General features: G+C 50.0%; 1 protein-coding gene across 1 annotated transcript in view; it reads right to left on the reverse strand.

Moving 5' to 3' along the window:
• Positions 1-548: 548 nt before the first annotated feature.
• Positions 549-22,926, reverse strand: part of Plxna2 (plexin A2) — a 208,252-nt gene continuing 185,874 nt past the window's right edge. The window contains exons 21-32 of the mRNA XM_046452125.1: positions 21,445-21,587; positions 20,526-20,794; positions 18,581-18,647; positions 18,228-18,374; positions 17,414-17,573; positions 16,930-17,033; positions 13,062-13,161; positions 11,966-12,156; positions 10,521-10,690; positions 7,922-8,134; positions 7,142-7,292; positions 549-5,663 (exon numbers count right to left, since the gene is read on the reverse strand). Of these exons, the coding sequence (XP_046308081.1) occupies positions 5,568-5,663; positions 7,142-7,292; positions 7,922-8,134; positions 10,521-10,690; positions 11,966-12,156; positions 13,062-13,161; positions 16,930-17,033; positions 17,414-17,573; positions 18,228-18,374; positions 18,581-18,647; positions 20,526-20,794; positions 21,445-21,587 (1,811 nt within the window). The 3' untranslated portion in view covers positions 549-5,567. The remainder of the gene's footprint in view (positions 5,664-7,141; positions 7,293-7,921; positions 8,135-10,520; positions 10,691-11,965; positions 12,157-13,061; positions 13,162-16,929; positions 17,034-17,413; positions 17,574-18,227; positions 18,375-18,580; positions 18,648-20,525; positions 20,795-21,444; positions 21,588-22,926) is intronic.

Below are 22,926 nucleotides of genomic sequence, written 5' to 3' on the forward strand. Positions count from 1 at the left end.
TCCTTCAACTGAAAAAACAAAAACAAACAAACAAAAAAAACAAAATCCTTCTCAGCACCTGGCTGAAGCATTCCTTTTCCAGGATCCATGAGGTGGATCCAGGATTTCACCCCATGGAAAGGGCGGCGAGGGCAAGGCTGATGCCTTCCTCATTTACTATTTCAGCCCCTGCACTCACCATGGTGCCAGGCCATGCTTAGCAGAGGTTTGGAACAAATGCATGAGTGCACTTTTTGTGAAGGGCTAGCGGTGGATGTCCTCCTTCTTCTGTGATCTCATTTCACTCTGGGAAGGGGCCTCAACCCTTGGAGTCTGCAGTAGCAGTCTCTCCTGGAGGAAAGCTGTATTCTGGGGTCCTGGGACTAGGGGGCAGTGCTCACCCACGGTACGTGTGTGTGTGTGTGTGTGTGTGTGTGTGTGTGTTGAGGACTGGACATTAATAAGCTCTAGCTCCAGGAAGAATTCAAAAACTTCCTCAAAACAACTTAGTTCATCTTTCTGTGAGTACTCTGTTTCAATTTAAGGCCCATGAAGTTATTCTGCCCATATGCTGCCAAACAACCATGTTTATTTAAAGATCTAAGTTTTTTTTTTTTATCCAGTAAACTTTATTTATATATAACAACAGTACAAATTGTGTCCTTGGCTTGCAAAATAGGAGTGTTTCATATTTACAATAGGTACACGATAATATATTAGAATAACAAAAAAATTCCATTTTATTGGAACATTTTAAATACTTAATTTTCTTATTATTCCACAACACCTGTAAAAACAACAAAACCAGACAACCATCATTGTATTTTCTTAAAAATAGATATAATACAGATTCCAGTGTGTCAAGGGGAGTGGGTCTGAGTTGGAGGAGCAGGGGGCGGAAAGACAGGTGGGTTCTGGTCCCTAGTCCTGCGGTGTAAAGGGCTTGTCACTTCTTTCCCTGTCTGCTCAGGAACATCTGTTGGGTTTGATGGGGACCCTGCCCCATTATGCTCTCCACCTGTGATACCAATATGGAGGACAAACAAAGTCAGAGTGAGGACCTTGACTGAGCTTTGGAAGAAGTGTCCCACCTTCCTTCAGCTGGGGCAGTGGGCAGCAGGCTGCATGGCAGCTCAGAGGACATGGCTCCATGGGGAGAGAGAGCTTTGCTGTGGGGAGCAGCGAGATGTGGTGGCCATAATGGCCAAGGAATCTCCAGTTTGCTTACTGGGCAGAGGCCCTGTCTTACCAGCAGAGGTCTTGATGGCCTCTCAGGACATTCCCTAGGACTAGTTTGAATGTACCAAGAGTGAAACTTCATCCTTCATTTCCGGGCATCCATCTCTGAGCCCCAGATGCTAAAACTTCACTCTGGGGAAACCAGGAGAAAGATAAAGATGGGGAAAAGAGACTGTGGAGTTATGAAAAGAATGCCACTGTTCTCTCTCACCAAGCACATTCCTGAGATGGGGCATTAGAAGGCCTTGAACTTCACCTCCCAAGTCCCCTGACCCCCTGGGATCGGCTCCCACAGCCCTGTGACCATGAGGCCACTTTACATGTTCTCACCCACAGAGCCCTCTGCATCTCAATTCTTCCTTGTGTCCAGGTCCCAGGAGTCCAACCATGACACAGCGTGGCTAGGAAAAACAAAAGGGCCTCAGGAGGTGTGGGTGGGCTCAGTGTTTCCAGGCAGCAGGTAATAGGGACAGGTGTGTGACGACTGGGATACTCCTGAAGATTGATCAGCCAGGGGCTGGCCAACATTCTTTGCTTGTTCGGTCCATGCCATTTTATAGTCTTTGCACACCCCTGCCCCCCATTGCTTCTGCTTTGTGCTCAGCAGGTCCAGAGGCCTTGATTGCTATTTCTTGTCCTCATTTGGTGGAATTGAGGGAAGGTCAGGAGCTCAAGCAGCAGGGGAGGTGCCACTAGAAGAGCCAGTGGCAGTAGAAAAGAGAGCAGCTCTCAGTGCTGGGGGAACGTCCCCAGGCTAAGGTAAGGCAGCTGGGTGGGTCGCTTTCTTCCCTCACTGCATCCCCTTTTGTATGCAAATGGCGCCCTCTGCTAGTCGGGGGAGACCTGTGCCTGCTTCTTGGTGGCAGGAACAGGCAGCCCAAAGAATATACATTTGCTAGAAGGACCTTCTTGGTCTTGCTCATGGCTGCTTTCCATCACCTAGAGCAGTGCCTGGCAGATAGATGCTGCTCAAGATTCCTCAAACGAATGGATGCAGGAATGGTTACCTCCCTCCAGTGAGGTTCACAGCTCATTCATGCTTTAAATGACTGATCTGTGTAAGGAGAGGCGGATCAGAAATGGTTTTGAGAGACGTGCTATGCAAAGAGGTAGGACAGCCAACACAGAAGCACCTGACCCATGCAGCGGGTGGGAGGTGGCAATAGGGTCCAGCCGGAGGGATCTGGTCCCCATCTTATCCATTGGCATCCTCTGTCTAGCCAAACCTTTCTGGAGTCCTGTTCCTTTTCCAGAGAATTGTCTTGGGCAGATCAATGAAACAAAGCAGAGTTGGATAGACTAAAGAGAGAGACTTCCTGTCTTCGCCCAAAATGGATGGCTTCTAATAGGGAGGAGCTGTGGCTTTAATACTTTTTTCACGAGACAAAAATTGGATAATAGCAAGAAGAGAGGTCACCCAACTCCCTCTCCTCCCCAGTTCAAGGGTGTGGACTCCATAGGTTCTTGGTGGTTTAAAGCAAGGAGTTGGTGGAGGAGGTGTTAGTGAGAAGCTAGAACTGAGTCAAAGTTCCACAACAATTTGCCCTCGTGGTTGGCCTGTGTCCAACTGAGTTTTCCTTTTTCTTAATTGTCTCCTTAAGGACATTTCTCTGCCATTTCCTTTGCAAGCTCAAATTCCCCAATCCTCTCATGGAATCCTGAGAATTGTGGCCAGGCCACTCACAGCTGGCCCTGGCTTCTTTCTTCACCCCTCTCCAGCCAGGTACCCCCCCCACCAATTCTCCACACTCTCCACACACCTTCAAGGATGCATCCCAGGTGCAGTGAGTGGTTGCCCAGAGTGGCTGCTGGGAGACACCAGGTAGATGCACAGAAGTGAGGGTTGGGTAAGATACTGTTCAACGAGAAATCTGACTTTCTTTTACTTCTTGGGGGTAACAAAGACCTAGTTGCTAGCTTGAATAGTAGTGCCATCAGGAAACCATTCAAACGGAGCTCAGCAGTGAAATCAGGGTGGGATGGAATTTTTCATGGGCTGTACAATGTCTCCTGCTCACATTCTTCTTGCCCATATCTCTTCTCCTTCCATTTCCATAAATTATGGGCTCTGAGCTGATAAGCTTTGGGTGCTGTGAAGAGCAAACACTTTGGCTTAGCGTGGAAGGGCAGTCATTAGTATTTCTTTCAGGCTATTAATAGGGCCCCAAGAAATTTTAACAGAAGTAGATTATCAGAAGAAAGTGGCCTTGGCATGGCTGGTTGTGAATTATAATGAAAACAGCAAGTTTCCTGAGTGTTTTGCTGAATGCTTTTCTCTTCCCATTTGTCAGCTGCATTCAGGCAAGAAACTGGAGCTGAAGAGACCAGGCGATGTCCGCTGTGTGCTTAGACAGCGATCCAAAGCCACACACCCAGGATGGAAGCCAGCTCTCTGAGCTCTCTTCCCCCAGCCCTTTCCTGGGAATCACATGTGGTCAGCAGAGCCTTTGGAAACTGGAATTGCCTGGAGGTATAGCAGGGCACAGAGAAGCTGGGGCCCAGAGTTAATGACAGAGGAAATGACTCTGGTCTATCTCTCTTGGGGCAGCTGGTCCAGTTTCCCAACATTGCAATCTGGGATTCCTGACCCCTTGAAGAGCAAAAGGTAGGAAGGGGAGAGTGTTGCTCTCCTGCCTCTTCCTCTCCATCCTGGGCCTTTCTCTTGCAAGGTTGCCTGCAGAGAAGTTGGATCTATGCCAAGGTGGGAGGCCTGGGCTTCTTGATGGCTACTCCAGTCACCAATGTCCTGTTACCACAGAGCTGTCTTCCTCTGGGTAATTTCCACTAGTTTTTTTGGGTGGCTCTGGACCTAAGCATGAAGCTTTAGTCTCTGTTGGAAAATTGCACTCAGAATATCTGGCTGTCCATGGTTTTAGGTGTCCACAGGAGAGAGAATAGGAATGGAGCCCATGGAGAAACCATCTGCTTGTCCTTCCAACACACATGTCCATGAGAGGCAGAAGACAGCAACGTGGGGATGTTGCAGTCATTTCTATTGAAGCAGGTGTGGTAAGCCCACGTGGCCAGGAGCTTCCGAATATGTCCGCATATGACCGAAGGGTTGTCTCCCCTCTCCAGGCACGAGAGAATGAAAGAAAGTGTAACAATAAATACCGAAGCTTCTTAAACCTATGCTCTTCAAGTATTGCTTGCTGTAAACAGTGTTTGATTTTTGCTTTCTGTTTAATTGCCAGAAACCACCAGATGATTGGGATGGAATCCAGTGCCAAACACCTGTGTCCTCAATTCAATTCCCAAAGGGTACCATCTGGAGGCCTGCTCTGCACACCCTCCAAGCCATCCGTTCCCCAGGGTGCCTGGGTTGTTGCAGGGACTGATGTAGGGCAGAGCCGCTCAGCATCCTCAGGGAGGCCAGGTGTCTGGTCTGGGAGAAGCCGACCTTTCCCACTTCCCATATTAACTTTAGGAAAACCAAAAGGAAAAGAACCCAAGGCCAGATCCTTATTTGTTGAGGGTTAGGATTAAATAAACCAAAAACAGTAGCAAAAAGCATTGGTACGATACAGATACCGCCCTCCTCTCAAGAGATGAGAATCCGCAGGTGTGTGGTAGGTAAAGCTCAGCTTCCTGCCAGCCAGGCGCAGCCACGGGATGGCTTTGCAGTTCTGTGCAAAGTTCTGCGGTCCCCATGCTCTTCTGGCCTCCGGGAGGACTACCGGTTGTTCTGGCCTCTCCGTTTGCGAAGTGTTTGGTTTGAACTTGTGCTCATTCATTCTCCTCTTCCTCTTTCTATTTTTTATTTTTTTGTGTTTTCATCACAGGAAAGGAGACCATTTTCCCGCTCAGTTTCTCTCAGCATCTCTTTGCAGGCTTCTCCTGACATTCAGAAAGAGGAGTTACATGAAGAAGGAGAGAGACGAGGGGACAGACAGGGGCAGAAATCAGAATTAAACAAAAGTTGGACGGGATGAACAGGGCAGCTTTTTGTTTTGTTTTATTTCTGTTTTTTTTTTTTTTTTTCCGTTTTTTCTTAAAAAAAATTAAATAAAGTTCTCATTATTTCCCCAATATACATCAAGTGAGTTTTCATGCAAAGCAGCAGTTATGGAGGCAGGACTGTCCCCGCTCCAGCTTGAAGAGCCACCTTCTCCTGGCCGGCCCTCGTGTCTTGTTCTGGCTGTGGATGAATGGTGCCCTCGGTCTTTCCTGGCAGGAACTGGCTGTGAGGAAACCTGCTGGCATCAGGAGAGGGGCCCTCCCCTCTTCCCGGGGTGGGATCTCAGGGGCTGCCAGCTCTTGGGCCTGATCCCCTTTACTGTCCTTCCTTCTGAGACTCCAGCGTGACAGCTTGTGTGGGTCCATCTTCCCAGGAATTCGGTCCCCTCCTCTCAGCTCTCAATGGACATGGCACTAATGAGCTGCTCCACCTTGTAAGCCAGCCGCTGCCGCCGGGCCTGCTCGTCCTGCTCTAGCGCCCCAATGAGCTGAGGGACAGAACAAAGGAGAATGATATCAAGACTCAGCATAAAACACACCACTTCCTAGAGTTCTCCACCCTTCGCCCATCCACCTAGCTTTCCATTCTGCCTTAATGAACAGAACCTTAAATAATTGAAATGATTAATGGAATGAATACATAGGCAGTCATGCTTTGCTCAGCGACAAGCATACTTTCTGAGAAGTTGGAGTGGTTTGTTGCGTTTTGTCATCATGCAAACATCCTAGAGTGTACGCATGCAAACATGAGATCAAGCATAAGAGAAAAGGTTGCCATCAAGAGATGTGCTGTATAATGTCGCTGCTCGTGTGACGTGGTACAGTGTTACACTGTAAACTTTTGGAGCGGGGAGTGAGGGATATGGGGGATTGAACTCAGGGGCACTCAAACACTGAGCCACATCTCCAGCCCTATTTTGTATTTTATTTAGAGACAGAGTCTCACTAAGTTGCTTTAGCACCTTCCTTTTGCTGAGGCTGGCTTTGAACTTGAGATTCTCCTGCCTCTGCCTCCCATGCTGCTGGGATTACAGGTGTGTACCACAGCACGTAAACGTTTTAAGTAGAAGAAATGTACTCTAAAATTATGATATAATATAAATTATGATGTAACACAATTGTTTACTATCAATTATTACATAATGTACCTAATGGCATGCACTATATTTTTATACGACTGGCAGCGCAGTAGGGTTGTTTATACCGACATCCCTGCAAATTACACCTGGGCAATGCTTCATGGCATTAGGATGCAATGAGGCCACAGAGGGATTTTTAGCTTCCATTAAAATCTCTTGGGATCACTATCATACATGTGATTGGTTGATAGAAAGGTCATCACACAGTGGGTGAATGTATATAAGCGTACATTTATAGATGCACATGAATAAATATATGTATGTCCATATATATAAAGTGTTTCATATAATATTTGGCATATAGGGCAAATAGGAAGCATTATGTGTTAATTATTATTATTATTATTATTATTATTATTATTAATACTCTTGCTGCTGCTTCTTTCAGGTTCAATGTTAATGAATGACTTCAATCTCCCTAAGCATCCTAACCTCTATTTATGTTAAGGTCCACCTGTCTTTCTGCAATGTGACTGACAGGATCTGCCTAAGAGCAAAATACTTTGATTCATTGTTTAAGAAAGAATGAAATTCACCATACAACACTTTGAATTGGAAAACAATTCAATTATTAAAAGTGCTATTTATTGTGCTAACAATGACTGAAAGACAATGATGTGTACATAAGCAAGTGTTCAGTGAATCAGCAGAGGTTAGGCTGCCTTATAAAGGAATGACGATGATTTTGAGCTTATGGGCTTTTTGACTCTGTGAGCACGTTTTGTAAATTACCCTCTATTGTTATTTAAGGACTGAGTCAAGCTTCCTGCTTAACGGCCTTGCTTCCTGCAATGTGGGTTTCTGACCCTTCTAGGGCCCTGTCTTACCTCCTCACTATACTTGCTGACATAAGAGTAGATCTCATTGAGGGCGCTCAGCATGTTGAACTCCACGGCGTGCAGGCGTGACTGCTCCGCGAGGTAGGCGTTCATGTCCTGGTCGCTGATGGCGGGGAGCTTGGCAATGTCTGCATAGTATCTGCCATAGATAAGACAAGGTCCTTGATGGGGACTCAGCAAAATTTGTCCACACCAAACCTGGCCCTGGGGCCCCTGATAGCATTAGGTGTCTCCAGTTGTTCCTGTCTTCCCATGTCTCCTCTGATGTGTCTTCTGCTGCCCCTGGCCTCAAGTTGAGGCTGACGCCTACGGCCAGAGTCTCCAAGAGACACCGCCCAGCTGAGCACTCTTAGCCTCAGTGCCCAGCAGAAAAGCCAAGACTCTGGCCATACTTCTCATGTTCAAATCCCATCTCTGCTTTCTGCTCGCTGGTCATCTTGGGCAACTTCTCTATGCCACAGATAACAATAATGGGGATAATAATAGCTACTTTCCAAGTCTATTGAACATTTGAATGAGATGATACCTACAAAATCCTTATCACACAATGCAGGGTGCTTAGCAAGAACTCCATGAATGGTAATTAGGATGATAACAATCAGACCTCCAAGGGCGCAAAGCCACCCTTCCTCCCCACAGCAGGAAGTTTGGAAGAAGGAGGGGACCTAGAAGTCCTGAAGGGATCGCAAGTAGAGCGTCCTCATTGATGCCACAGGGCAGGCAGTGCGGCAGAGAGACCACGCCGGCCTGTCCTGAGGAGCTACTGACCTCTCCACCCAGCTCTTGTAGCTGGGGATGTCCTTGGCATAGAGCAGCTTGTTGGAGGGGGAGTCCTTGCCCAGCCGGTGCTCTGACGTGGAGCAGGAGTCCATGAAGGTCTGGGCCACCACAGAGAGGCAGGCGTCCGTGATGCTGCCCTTGTGGATGTCAAATACAAACTGGGGGTTCTTGATGACGTTCACCCAGAAGCGCAGAGGGAGGCTGTGGGAAAAGGCAGAGCACACCTGAGAACGCACTTTGGCCGTGACCTTGATGCCGTCCACTAAAATTCCTCCCCTCACCCCCAAATGTCAAATGACCTATCCAAAAGGCAAGCGGATGAAATCAGGAAAAATGGACCTCGCTGGGGCTGCACATTCAGCCCAAGCTGTTTCTGACCCTGGGAGAAAAGGCGAGGGGCGTTGTACCTTAACAGGGCACTGACCCTGTTCCCTGACAACTGAGGAGTGGGCGTGGCTGGACCCGGTTCCCTCTTGGCAGGCTTTTCTGAAGGCTTCCGTGCCCCAAGGGAAGCCCGAGTACACAGGACAGCATGATTTTCTCAGGGCTTCAAACAAAGCCACCAGGCTCCTAGAGTCCCCTCACAGTGCTGGTGGCCATTGTGTGCAAGGATGCAGCCGGCAGCCCCAGGCACTGCCTGAGAGCGGGCACAAAGGGCACCACCTGCCCTCCCCGCCCAGGCCGGCTGCTGGAGCTGCTTCCCAGGGCTGGCCTGCCTGGCTGGGCCGAGGAATGGGCTCCCCTGGGGGACATTCTTTCACGACTCTCCCCAGGGCTTTCTTGTGTCTGGGCAGGGGCAGAGGGAGGAGAGGAGGCCATTGTTGGCACCCTGGGAATGGCTTACTGTAGCACAGAGCTTTTCCCACCCCAAGAGGAACCCATCAGTAGTTAGGAGACTTCCTTCTGCGATTCAGGAATTTATAAGCAGAGGGGAATGAGCTTTCCCTGCTCCTGGGGCCATAAGGCGGATAAGCCCATTTACCCTCCTTCAAAACCAGAACAGCTGCTGTTTTGCCTCTTTCTCAACTCTGCCTTCTCTTCCAGCTGCCTTCCGGCCTTAACTCTTTTGGTGCCTGTGTGGAGTGAGCCCTGTCCCCAGGCTTGTCCTTCTAGCCTGAGTGACATCCCTAGTTTCCCCTCTTTTCCCCTTCTTCATCTTCTCTTGACTCTCTCAGACCCAGATGTTCCCAAATGTCTTCATCGTGCCAGGTCTTGGGAAAGGTCAGCGTTCCCCACCCCAAGCCCTTCCATCAATGTGCAGCAGGATGGCTCACTTTCCCGTGACCCAGGAGAAGCCGCCTCAGCTGAGTCTGGGCAGCTCTTCCGCTTTCCCCTTCTCTCGGCAGCTCTGGGGGCTTCTGATCATCTCTCCTTGGACATTTGCTATTTGGACTTTCCCCACCACAACACCAGGACAGTGCATTTCTATTATTTGGCCTGGCCAGTCTACAGGAGGCACAAAGATGAGAATAACCCAGAACTTTCTCTTGATTTCCCCCAAATCACCCATTCCTGGAATTGAGCTGGGAATCCCCCAAAGCCAAGGAGATAGTGGGGTTCTGCACTGAGAATGCAGACAGAAAGCTGATCCTGGCATAGTGCACTGTGGGCTCCTCACCCCATGGCCATACGGCAATCAAAGCTGCAGACTTAGGAGGACTCAGTGCCCTGGACAAGGAAGGAATATATGGGTTTGGGGTTGGCTCTTTTGGAAGTGTTTTGTTGGTTGCTAGGACTTTTGATTCCCAAATAACAGCCTGGGCCCATCTGTGTCGGCTCTGTTCTCTGAGGAGATCGTTGACTCCAGACAGCTGTGTGGGCGGCCTGCCCAAGCCAAATGCCTGGATCTCCGCTCCCTGTGCTCTTGCCGAAGGAGCCTTTTAAGTCCGGCTCTTGGCCAGGCCCTGTCTGACCTAAAAGTCAGTCCTTAGCATGTTTTGTGGTCCAGGTTCAAAACCTAGGAGGGAAAGGTCTCATGCCAGGGGCCTGGGGAGCTGCTTCTCCCACTGCTGGTCTGGGGTAGAGGTGGCTCTAGGGAAGACAGACTTCTCTGCAGCACATTCTGCCTGCTGCTTCCTGAAGCTGTGGTGCCAGGGTAGTAACTTGTCCCTAAGAGATCGTTTTCCAGTGAATCCTTAGTTTGTGGGCTCAAGTCGATAGCAGGTGTGTGTTCCCTCCCGGCACTGACCAAACTTCACCCGGGCTTCCCATCTCAGGAAGTGCCCTCTCAGAAGCCTGGCTCTGAAGCTCTGCTACAGGTTTCAAATGTAGCTCTTTGCCTAGGTTCCCCCAGCTCTCTTTTCCTAAGAACGAGAGGTCAGAGGAGGGGGGCTCTCCCTGGGGAAGGATCTCGGGTTGAAAGGGCAGAGCTCCAGTGTATGTGCAGAGCTCATGCCAGGGAGGCCCTGCTTGGAGCAGGCAGCCTGGAGACCATGCTGGCTCTGCAGAGCAAGTGTGTGTTGCATGTTCTAGGAGCCTCCCATCACCCAGGCCCAGTTTGGGAACAGGCTGCCCTCTCATCTCCAGGGTCCCTGCTGTTCCCTGCCTCTCCAGGCTGCACCTCCCACTGAGCTCCCCTAGGGGTTACCAGTTGCTCTTCCAGGTGTGTCGCACATCTGTGTCGTGGATGCTGTGTCTGTCTGCCTGCTCATCCAGGAAATCAAACATGTATTTGATGGCCAGGGGGAGTGCGCTGCCCCGGTGCACAGTGCTGAACAAGGTCTCAAACAAGTCGTCCACAAACTTCTGGAGGGTGCCCTGGGGGAGGAGTGGAGGGACAGTGTGAGATGAAGTGGGAGGCAGTGGCAGGAAGCAGACAGGCATACCAGATGGTGCCTGGATCCATTCTGCCTTGAAATTTGTCTGTAGTGTGAGGCTGTGCAATGTGGCAAAGGTGCAAAAGAGTACTAGCTGCAGCGTCCTGGAGGCAGGAGGAACTGAATGGGCTGGGGATCCCCGGGAAGAATGTCTCCTCCAAACTGTAGTAGCATGCCACACTGATGTTGCATCTGTGTCCAGGAAGGGCTCTGAGTCCAGGCTTCCCAGGGTAAATGGGAGGGCACGGGTTGCAGCCCCATCTGTAGAAGGTATCCAAGGAACAAGTTGGAGAACTGGGCAGGACCACGGAGGGTCTGATAGGAAATATGAAGAGCCTTAAAATATCAGTGATCTGGGACAGATGAGGTCTGAAGCATGAGCTGAGGAGTGAAGGTTTAGATTTCAGAACACCCAGGTAAAGCGAGGACCGAAAGGCATCGAAGGGTCTCCCGGGCAGGAAGAAGACTGGGCTGTCTTGTCCCTGAGGATCGGTGAAACCTCTAACATTTCCTGGTGTCTCTTTGCTGGTCTCTTATTGGTATGCTGGACATGTTATGCATAGCAAAAATCGAGATACAGGGTCTGATAAAGTAGTTCTGGGACATTCTGGGAGCAAGTCTAGGAGCTAAAAGTTCGATGCCGCTCTATGAGGATCTCAGAAGCATTGTCTTAGGGGCAGAGAATTTAAATCTAACTTGCCCTGGAAAATGCAGGCCATGTGATCGCCATCCTTAAAGGCCTATTTTGTTCTCTGCTAGGAAGGCTAAAGATAATAACTTTCATCAATATGTGGGGACAGATGGAATGGGGTCGGAGACGGGGGCTTTCCCTTGGATTACCGGATGGGGCCTTGTGCTTTCTCTTGCATTGTGGCCAAAAGGGAGTGGAAAGGCAGTAATAACGGAGGTTGGCACATCTGTTCAGCTAAGACAGACAAGAAACCCTAAGTGTCTTCCTAAGGGAGAGAGTTGCTCCTCTAAAGGGCAACGGAGTCTCGAGAGTGGGCAGAAGGCAATGGTACCATTGCTGTTTCTGTCAAAGGGCATAGAATAGCAGTGGCCTGATTCTCTGGAAGCCCTCCCCAGGGTCCTAGACCAGGGGTCATCTGAATGGGTCCCCTTAAAGAACACATGCTATGATCTCCTTCCTGTATGTGGAGGGGCGGGACATGCCTCTCTGAGGAGCCCTCCCTGACCTGAGTAAAGCAGAAGTTACCTTGGTGGCCAGTAGCCGAGTCAGGTAGATCTCAGACACCATCTTGCTGCCCCGGTCACCCTCCTTCTGGTCACCGTGGTCATGGTTCTTCACCAGATGCCACACCTTGACCCCGCTCTCCAGGTCTGGGGTGATCATGGGGGCTCTGGACCGCAGGCTGTCGGGACTGCCTGTGTACCTGAAGGAGGAGTCTGAGGAGAAGGAGTGGTGAAGGGCTGTGAGTGACCGAGGCAGTGCCCTGCTTGCAGCATCCTCCCCAAATCCTGCCCATCTGCTGCATCCACTCAGAACAAACTTGTTTCAATTGGGAGGAGACCGCTGGGACCTCATATTTGGTGGATTATTTTAGGAGTCCTTGGTTGTCATGAGGACAGAGGAGCCTGACGTCTTTTTTGAAAAAGGTTTAGAAATTCCATGAACTAGAGAGACACTTGGGGATTGGTAAGCCCCCTCCTCTGATACTTCCAGCAATGAATAATCAACAGGTAAAATGTCAATAGGCTACTTCAGCAGGTACTTTAGTAAAACTATGGACACTAAAGAGTTGCAAGCTGAAATGATCCTTTTGGGAATCAATGGGTCCCTTTATTCTTAGGCCCTGCAATGTGACATTTCCTGAGCCCATTTGGAGCTGCTGGGTTTTGTCCTGTGGTGTCTTTCCGAGAACATTCAGAGGCCCAACATTCCTCAGGAGTGGAAAGACAATGATGGTCAATTTATTGTCCAAGTCGGGACAATTTTCCAGAATAAAACAGGATGCTATTCATCATTCAGCCAGGACAATAGGCATCAACTGGGACTGGCTCACCTAAACTGGGATGAATGAATCTCCCACCAGGTGCCTCCCTATACTGGGCTACTCTGAGTCCCTCACCAGGGCTGGGATATCAAAGGAAGGACAGTTGGTGCCACCTGCTCCCACTGTTTGGAGATGAAGCACCAAGAATTACTGGACTAGGGACAAGTGAGTGAGTGACTTTAAAGGAGGCCAGGCAGCAGCAGGAACTTCCTTCTGTGAGGAGGGGTGGTTAGTGGTCCCTGGAGGGTGGCAGAAGCCTCCATCCTGAGCTGCCCAAACTGCCTTCCTGGTGCTCACCGTATCTGCTGATGGACGTCCTGGAGATGCTGGCAGAGGCAGGGATGTTGTAGGAGGAGGTCTGTTTGGGGACCAGAGCTACCACCGACCTGTCTGATACCTGAGAATGGTACAAAAGGTACAGTTGTGTGAATATAGGTGTCTTGGGTAGGTGAATAGCCAGGTTATTCCAGAGGGTTATGGGATAGGAGTGGGTAGAGAGGAAGAAGTTCAGGAATACTATAAATAACTAGTACTGTTTCTGAGTTTTTATTGGACCAGAACAGCTTGGCTCAATAGGGCAGCTTCTTGTAATATGTGGCTATCAAGCACCTGAAATGTAGTTAGCCCCAACTGAGACACATTCTAACTGTCTGAGTTGAAATGTGCTAAAAATGTACAAAACACAGGAGAGTCAATGATTGAGTATGGATAAAAGAATATAAACTATCTCAGTGATTTTTTTATTTCTCACACATTGAAACAACAATTATTTTAGACTGACTGGGTTAAACAAATACATTGTTAATTTCATCTTTTTACTTTTGCTTCGTTAACGTGGCTAATAAACATTTAAAATTAAACATGTGACTTGCGTGGGAGGCTTGTTCTCTATTTCTGCTGTATAGACGTCCCCTGTGGCCTGTCATCAACCTTGGAAGTACTAGATAATTATTCCCATTTTACAGATGAAGAGATGGAAGGGTGGCGTCAGGGTCACATTACTAATACAAGGTAAAGCCGATATTTGTAGCCAGATGTGTCAGGCTCCAGAGCACATATCCTCTTTATATATCCTAATTTGGGATTTTATTTCCAGTCACACTGGTCTGAAGCCCATTTTCCCTGTAGGCTCTGATTTCATTCTGGCCTGGTTCCCATTATGCCTGGGCCACCTTGAACAGTTTTAGCACAAAGGTAGCTGCCCTTGGGGAGTCGGAAAGATAGTGTCTTGCCCCATCCTCTGTAAGGATGCCAGGCTCAGTGCCCAGTCTGTAGGGAAAGGGCTGATAAATGAGGCGCCATATTGAAGACATTTGGGGCCATTTTGATTTAAGATTACCCTCCATCCAATAAAAACGGAGAATCCCCAGAATTGTGGCGATCCAATTAAACCCCTAACGCAGAGGGAATAAAACAGCTATAATAATGTTATGGGCCATAAAACATTCCTATTAAACCATTTTTTATTTTAACAATTTTTATGAACTTTATAAGTTTGATTTATAGCTGCACCAGCCATAAAACCATCTTTCTGGGTCTTAAATTGTCAGTCCCTCTCTCCCACCAAAAAAGAATTAAATGTTGGGAAGTCAAACTATAAATGAACATTAGTGCTAACGAGATTCCCTGATAGCCGGTTTTAGTGATGGTGTTTAATTTTACCCTCCCTATAAATCTGCAGGAGCCCAGGCAGTTTTTAACATCTCTTTGTTAATTAAGATTATGCAGATTTTCTTCTGTAGGGGCTCCAAGGACCTTTGACTCCAGGGAGGGTAACGAGAGGGCAATGCTTGACTTGAGGGTGTAGAGTTCTAGGGTACTGAACCCTTCTCTGTGCTAGTCTGATGCCCGGAAGGTTCCGCACTCTATGACTTCCAAGCGGGGGGGAAGCGCTCTAGACTTGCCAGCAGTTGCCATCATTAGTATCCGGTCTAGGACTGAGGGAGATTTTCTACCTCTGCCTTTCAGAAATTCTTCTTGCCACCAACAGCCCAGAAATGATACTCTGGAAACTCAGCAGAGGCAGGGGCATTACACTCCTGGGGTAAACAGATTAGATTACTTGTGGTTTGCTGTCACCTAAAAGGAAGATCCACAAGGTGACTTACATCACCATGGTTCAGCTCAATTCCGGATCTAGTCATTAAATCTCTGTTGTCCTTGGTTTTTCTCTCTCTCTGAAGCCACAGGCAGCGCAAGTCTGTGTTCAATGTATCTCGCTGGGTCTGACTGAGGCTCTGCCATTTCCCAGCTGGATGAATTAACCTTTTGGACCTCAGTGATCTCATTTGTCAATGTGGACAATACTCGGGTCTAATAATCACTATTGTGAGAATTAGCAAAGGAATTAAAACACATAAAGGCTAAACATGGTGCTTGGTGCCCAGTGAGCTACTCAGCAAGCATTGGCATTAGTGTTGCCATTATGAGCATCATCATCATCATCCTGGTCATTACCATCCTATTCCAAAGGGAAGAAGAGTCTTTGCTGTCCCTGTCACTCAGGGCTAGCATGTGGGAAGTACCTCACACTCAGCAAAGCTCAGTAAATATTTGAGGAACGAATGAATACATGAATGATAAATGACATCAGGGAATTGGAAGTGCTTTGTATGATGAGCACCATTAGAACAGGATATTCCTTTCTTCTGGTTGGAAGCCATAGGATGGGCAGCCCAGCATTAGGGCATCAGACACAGAGGCAGACAAACCCTACTCCTGCCCTTTAGATGTGGGATTTGGGTGCATAGTACTATTCTCTTTTGCATTTTCTTATTCAGCTCTAACTGGTTCATTACAATCATTCTACAGGATGCACTAACCACATGGAGTGATGGTGTGTGTGCATACATGTGTAGAATTAACGGGGAGTGATCATAGCTGCATCCTTGGGGACCTCACCTGTTGTTTCTAACCCTTCCAGCCACCTTCATACCTTCACCAATCAGGGTTATAATCTTCATTTTGCAGATGACAATCCCAAGGTTGGGACAGATTAAAATCATGCCCAATGAGTGGGGAGGTGGGGTTTAAATACAGCTCCCCAAACCTTAGTTCTTCCCTTCTACAACTATCCTCACTCCATGTGGGGCTGGGGTCCAGGCAGGGTGCCACTTAGGGGATGCTGGTCAGAGAGGGGGATGGAGCCCAGAAAAGAGCAGTTGGGTTATCCCCAGTGGCCCCAGCCTCCTCTGTAACCTCCAGGCTCCCGGCCAGATCCAGGGCCTCCCAGCATCCTGGTCATTGGCAGCTCAGCGTTTGCAAGCCCAGCCTGCCAGCCTGTCTGCACGTCTCCCTTTGTGAGACAGGGACATAGGAGGATATTATTAATCAGACAACCCCATGGGTCTTGCAGCCTGAGGCACTTCCTCTGGTTGGTTTAATTTCCCTTGGTGTCTCTCATTTCCAGTTTCTATTTTAGTATTTTTCCTGAATCTCAATCTGTCTACCTGTGCTTAATCTTACAGAGACCCCCCCACAGCTGTGAGCACTTCCCGTGGGAGGGAAGGGGAGGTGGGAGTGGGTGTTCCTGGATCCTGTGTTCTCTGCTGGATTTTTTTGGACTATTCATTCTGTGTGTCTGCCAGTATATCAACATTGCACCTTTGACATTTAACTAGTCCACATGTCTGTATGGGGCAGGGATGGCTAGAAGCCACCTTTTACAGGAGAGAAGAAAGAGAGCTTAGGTAACTTTTCTAAGGATACCAGTTAGTAAGTGGCAGAATGTAAGACCTAAAGGCAAGCCCATCCAATTTCCAGCTAAACTGCAAGCCAGAGCATCGGCTGTAAGAGTAAGAGGCCAAAGAGAGAAAGTACCAGGCATCTTAAGATAGTTGTCCAGGTGAAGGACTTTGTAATATGCAGGGCTTTCTATATATGCAGAGATAATAGAAATGCCTACACCTTGCTCCTGACCCGTTACAGCTGTTTTGAAGGTGGAATCTCAGGACTCATGTTTTTTACAAGTTTTTTTTTTTTTTTAAACGTTCCCCAATCTAATGAGAATCTCTGCCCCAGCATCAGGGGAGAGGAAGAAAAGGAAGAGAAGAAAATCCCTTTTAGGCTTCTGAGGCTATAAAGCAAAGTTTAGAGGGACAGGGACATTCTGGGATGCTAAAGGTTTTGAGGGCAGAGCTCCCGTGGAAAGGAACACCCACTCTACCTGGTAATGCATCAGGGTGTTGAGCCGCTTCCAGTCGCCCTCAATCTTGGTAGTGATGTCCTCGTCCTGCAGCACGACTCGGGCGATCCGGCCTTGGCGCCACTCTGGGTAGAGAAGGTGATGCATGTGGCAGTGTGAGCGGGTAGGGCCAAGAGCCAGGCCCACTTTGTCTGGGCCAACCCTGGCTCTCATCAAATGGGGTCACTGATAGAGCTCAGAGACACTCAGAATTCCATGGAGTCAGGGGAGCAGGGGAGGATGTGTGGGCTTCTGCAGAGACGGACAGGTATGCCTGAGCAGGCAGTGCCAGGAGGGAGGAGCAATGCCTGTGGCCCTGACCTGGCCAGGACCCAGTCACTCCTGGGAGGGGAGTGGGAAGGTTAGGGCAGAGCTTCATATCTTCCCACCCCTCTCATGACCTGAATGCCCTCCAGGAAACCACAGGTCTCCCCTCACCCTCACACTCCAAGGCCAGGCTTCCTACCCAAGTCCATGTCCACGGCCCTGGGCCGCTGGGAGTAGGGCACATTCTTATATACGGCGTCGAGGATCTTCTCCTTGACTTGTGTGATGGTGTCACAGTTCAGCACCTTCACTGGGATCTCAGGACTGTTCTCATTGTCGGGGTTGACACAGTTCAGGATCTACAAGGTGGGGATCGAGGGTGAGCAGATCAGCCCTTGAAGGACAGTTTGAGGCAGAGGGGTGGAGAACTCAGAATCTTCTTTTTCCAAGGTCTGCCCTCTTCTCCTTGTAGGAGAAATAAGGCTTTGTTCTTTGCCTCAGTTTCTCTTACCTTCCTGCCATCTGCCACATGGCAGCCTGAGTCACTATGTCCACTCCTTCTTTCCCAAAGAAACAGGACTCTACTCTTTAGCTCACCAGTGGCTGAGGGGAGACTATGATCCTGGATTGAGGCACCCGAGGGGTTCAAAGATGGTTCCAGGTGCATCGGGGGCTGGTCTCACACTTCCCAAAGTTTCTCCACTAGGAATCAGTGCATCAGTGATGATGGTAATTACCCCATTCCTAGAGTGGAGTGACCTTTTTTCTTCCCCCGATATTATCTAGGGTAAGTGGAGGCCTAGAGCTCTCTTAAGGCTCACCAAATGAGATGGGGAGAGGGGAGCCCAGGAAAGTCTTGACCTTGCTACATTTCACATACCCCTTGGGCTTGCCCCAGACTGATCCCTCCACCTCTGTGCTGACCCCCACAGACTGCCTCTGGGGTCAGAAGGTAGAGTATGGATGAGAGCAGGAGGTATATGTGCTGTCCCCTGAGCGTGTGGCCTCCTCACCAGGGTCTTGTATTCGATCTGCTGTCGAATGAGCTTGTCCTCGCTCAGGGAGTAGCGGGCCTCTCCTGTGATGGCATCGATGGGGCCCTTCTCCATCTGCTGTTTGATGGCGCAGTACAGCATGAAGAGCGGTTCCCCTGCGCACTCCTAGGGACACAAGCGAGGCATGGGAGGATGGGCTTGGGCCCCTCTTTTCTGCCTCTTGAGCAGAGGCTGTGGGAAAGACCTCCTTGGCCTGCTTTGCTTGGGAGCATGCAGGCCCAGGAGTTCCTGTTCCTCGGGGCGGGGACCCCCATGCAACCCTGGAAGCCAGGCTTGTGCTCCCAGCTCTGGACCCATCTCACTCCCCTCACCTTCAGGAACTTATGCAGGAGGAAGGCAAACCAATTGGTCAGCATCTTCTCAGCCACAGACTCCGTCCTGGGGGAGGCAGAAGGAGGATGAGGGTCAGTCCTTTATGGAGGGGTCTTGGTGGTGGGATCTGGGCTTGTTGTGTGGACAGGAGAGAATAAAGGGCTTGGAGTCAGGAGGATCCCTGGGTCCCAGCCCACCTCTCCTAGTATGTAACTAGAAGTGAGACTTGAGCCAGGGGTGGCTTCTTTCTGGGTCTCAATTTCCTATGAAAATGGAGGGCCAGGACCTTTCATCCCTGCTGGTTGGTGGCACCATAAACTGCTTTGGCTGCACCCAACACAGGGAATGCAGAAACAGGCCGCCATCCCACAAGGCTATGGAGCACCAGTACTATACTCCCTCTGGTCTCTTGGCGATGAAAAGTTTTCCTCCTCCTCGGGGGTGTCTTGCAAGTCTCTCTGCTGCTTTGCATCCCTGGTACCTGCCCCTCCAAATGCTCAGAGGCAGGCTGCCTTGGGTTCTCAGACTGGCTGAGGGACCTTGGGCAAGTAATTTAACCTCTCCGGGTTAAGTTCCCCATCTCTAAGTGCAGACAGTCATGACACCTATCTGACACAGTTGTTGCTAGCATCGAATGAGTTAATTCATTTAAAGTGCTAAGAATAACGCCTGGCGCCCCAGCAAGCACTATGTAAATATTAGCTATCATTACTGCTGTCTTTAGGGCTCTCAGATCCCAGCCCTGCAGGTAGAGGCAGTGCTTAAGAGTTTAGCCAACAGGAGATCTGTTTCTGCGAATGGAATGGCTTCTCTCTCCCCTCCCCCATTCCCAGGCTTGCAGATCTGGGCACTTGGGAAGAAACAAAGCAGCCATGACAGACCCTTGGAAATGGGGATGCCTGAAGGGTATTTTAACTCCCTGCACGTGGTGCAAATTATACCCTCTGGCTGCAGTAAATCCCAGGCATTTGCCAGGGCTGCTCAGCAATCTGGGGCTGGGAGAGAGTGACAATGGCAGAAGAAATTGTAGCTTTCTCCCCGGGCCCTCCCAGCACCCGCTCTCTGCATTGTGCCTGAGATTAGCTCTAATTTAAATACAACAGTTCTTAATGAGAGTTTCTAATGCTCAGATTGGCAGGATGGGGGCTCAGTACTCATAAAACAAAGCCATCCTTCTTCCCTCCTCACCCCACGTGGGGCCTGGAAGCCTGAGACCTCCTGAGCAGAAGGCTAGGGAGGAGGGGCGCTGAGTGGAGAGGGGGCGTTCCAACTCCTGAAGCCCAAAGGAGCTCCAGAGCCATGTGTGGTTCCCCATGGCCTTGGGAGGCAGGGGTGGCAGGGTCTCCAACCCTCTCGCCTGCCAGGAAAGTGGCACCTGGGGCTTGTGGTGGATGCTGATGATCCCAATCCAGAGAGCTGGGCATGGAAGCCACACGGACTCTCTAAATCAGCGCTGTCCTTCAGAAAGGTCTGCGATGATGGAAATGGTTTCTGTCTATGCTGTCCAATATGGTGGTCACTGGACATAGATGGCGGGTCACTGAGCACTTGGAACGTGGCCAGCATGATAGAGGAATTTCTATTTTATTTCATATGGCTAGTGACTGCCTCATTGTGTCTACGAAGAAACTAAACAACATAGAAGTTACGCCATTGACCCAAGATCACAGAGCTAGCAGGCAGCAGGGTTGGGTTCCAGCTGAACTCCAAGCCTAGGCACGGGCTCTTCCGTCATACATGGGTAACTTCAGACCCTGCAGTCCCCTGGGATGGCCAGAAGGTCAGACAGACCCTGCCCTCGGAGACGTCAGGAGACAGGCTGCTTTGCCCAGGTACCATTTTTTTGGGAATGGAATCTTCGGGCTCCACAGGGGCTCATCGAATATGGTGCCATGTCCCTGTACAGATACGGGCCACCCTCCCACATCCTGCCACAGGTCAGACCTCCGGAGAAGCAGCTTGGGGTGGTTCTTGTTCTCCAGGTTCTTGTCAATGAGGTCAGACAGCAGCTGCTTGAGGACGTCAGTGGCATACTCCAGGCGACCCTGCAGGCCAGTCATGATGAGGGAAGCCACGTTGCCCCGGTCACGCATGGAGAAGCTGCGCTGCAGCTCCAGGGTGCGGATAAAGGTCAACAGGAACACCTTGTTGTTGATGAGCTGGGCGAAGAGCTTCAGGGCCTTCTCCACGTGCTGCTGTCCATTCCCCGGCACCTGGGGCAGGCGTGGAGGGGCGACAGCTTAGAGGACAGGCTCCTGGCCTCCTACCCCCGGCTCTCAGCAGGGCCTGCTGGTGATGGGACCCTCTCATGAGGCCTTTAAGTACCCCCACCCTGAGGCTCCGTGATGTAGCAAAGGTCTGAAGGCTGCACCTGCCTTGGCCTTCCACAGGGGGCAGGGAGCTTGGGCCCCGCGAGCCGCCCGCCAAGGGGACCATGTGATTTCCCAAGATACCACAGGACATCACCCTTCAGACTTCTTCCGTTTACTAGTCTTCCCTTAATCTCCTCTGTCCTGATTTATTAACTTCAGGAAAACAAACCAACAAGTGAGCAAACAAATCTCTCAGAGTCCCAAGTCTTTCTTTAAGCCACCTTAAATCCATTCTAGAATGAGTCAGGATCTCAGTTCATTAATTAAAAGCTCACAAACAATGTTCCTTGTGCTGTCACTGTCCCCAAATGCCCGGGTGCCCCCTTTGCCCATGATCATTCCTGACAGCCCTGCTGCTGTCATGCTGGGATCGACTTTTGGCCCCACCTCACGGGTCACCTTACTCTATGCTGCTGAGTCCCATCTGGACTTCCTGGGAAACCCTGTCCTGCATCCCTCCTGGGCGGCTGATCCAGGGAGATGGGCATTACCTCCAGTTCCCGCAGGACAGGGTGGTCCTCAATGCCCGGGAACAGGACCCTCATGGCATAGGTACGATAGTCCAGGTAGGGGATTCCTGAGCGGTCCAGGTCGCTGGTGAGCTCATTGATGTCTGTCTGGAGCTCAGCAAAAGCTGTGGGAGTGAGTGAAACAGGTTGGCTTTGTAATGAAGGAAGGGGAACTGGGGTGCAGAGACTGGGCGGGTGGGAAGGGAGCATCTGGGTGGGAGAAGAAATTCCTAGGTTGCCTGCTATAGTCTGGATATTAGATGTCTCCCAAAGGCCCATGGGTTAAAGTCTTGGTCCCCAGGTGGGCACTATTGGGAAGTAGAGGAACCTTTGAATTGGGGACTGGAGGGAGATCCTGGGTCATTGAGAAAAGGCCCTTGAGGAAAGAGCAGGGCCCCAGCCTCTTCTTCTTCTGCTCTTTTGCTTCCTGGCTGTGAAGTGAGTAGTTCAGCTCTACTTCGTACTCCTGCCGTGACCTGCTGTCTCATCACAGGCCTAAAGCAGCAGGGCCAAATGACCATGGACAAAAACCTCTAAAACTTCAAGCCAAAAAAACCTTTTATCTTTATAAGCTGATTATCTCGTGTATTTGTTACAGTGACGGAAAGCTGACAGACACACTGCTTTTCTTAGGTACTAAGAAGATGGGCAATTTGTATTGTCTCCTGGGCTTGTCTATAATTTTGATTTTCTTCCTACATACTGAAAATGTGGTTAAAACAAAGAAAAAGGAAGAATACCCCAAACTGGGCCATTCAGTACAGACCCTCTTGGAGGAGCTAGCAGCAGGTAAAGAAGTGGCTGGGGGCTCTGGCAAAGACCCAAACAGGCAAATTGCTGCCCTTTCTTAAGCAAGAGGATGAATCAAGATGCAAACACCTTGGGAAGACCTGGTCATCAGATGCTGGGTCAACAGGCAAGCCCGGGCAGCACAGGGCTTCCGAGGTCTCACCCTGGGCCTGTCTCCTCGATGCCTGAGCCCTGTGGGCCTGGCGCCAGGAGAGCCTCTGCCGCTCTTCTCCCAGCCAGCACCTCCCTTACATCAGCAGAGGGCTTGTTTCTGAGAATGACGTTTGCAACAAAAGGAGAAATGTTTTGATTTCTAATTGAGATGTTTACCCAGAGAGCCTGCCAGGTCCTCAGCTCAGGAGCATGCCAGGTACACTAGTCACCCCATGACGGGCGCTGCGTGGGAGCCGGGAGCCATCACAATCCCCATTCCCACACAGGTTCCTGGCCAGGAGTGCCAGCAAGCGTGGCCTTCCAAGCTCAGCCTGCAGTACTGATAGGAACCAACCCTGGGGGAGGTGACAGGGCCCAGCAGAGGTGAGGTGCTCTCCTGCCTTCCAGCTGCTGCTCCCACACTCTGTGAAGATGACTCTGCCCTAAACAGGAGCCAGATGCTCCATTGGGCAGATCTAGCCTGAGACAATGGATCAGGGTGGCTCTGACTGTGGGGGCATA

This window comes from Marmota monax, unplaced genomic scaffold (genome assembly GCF_021218885.2).
Source record: "Marmota monax isolate L192 unplaced genomic scaffold, Marmota_monax_Labrador192_F-V1.1 WCK01_AAM20220418_F8-fsc00105, whole genome shotgun sequence".
Lineage (NCBI taxonomy): Eukaryota > Metazoa > Chordata > Mammalia > Rodentia > Sciuridae > Marmota > Marmota monax.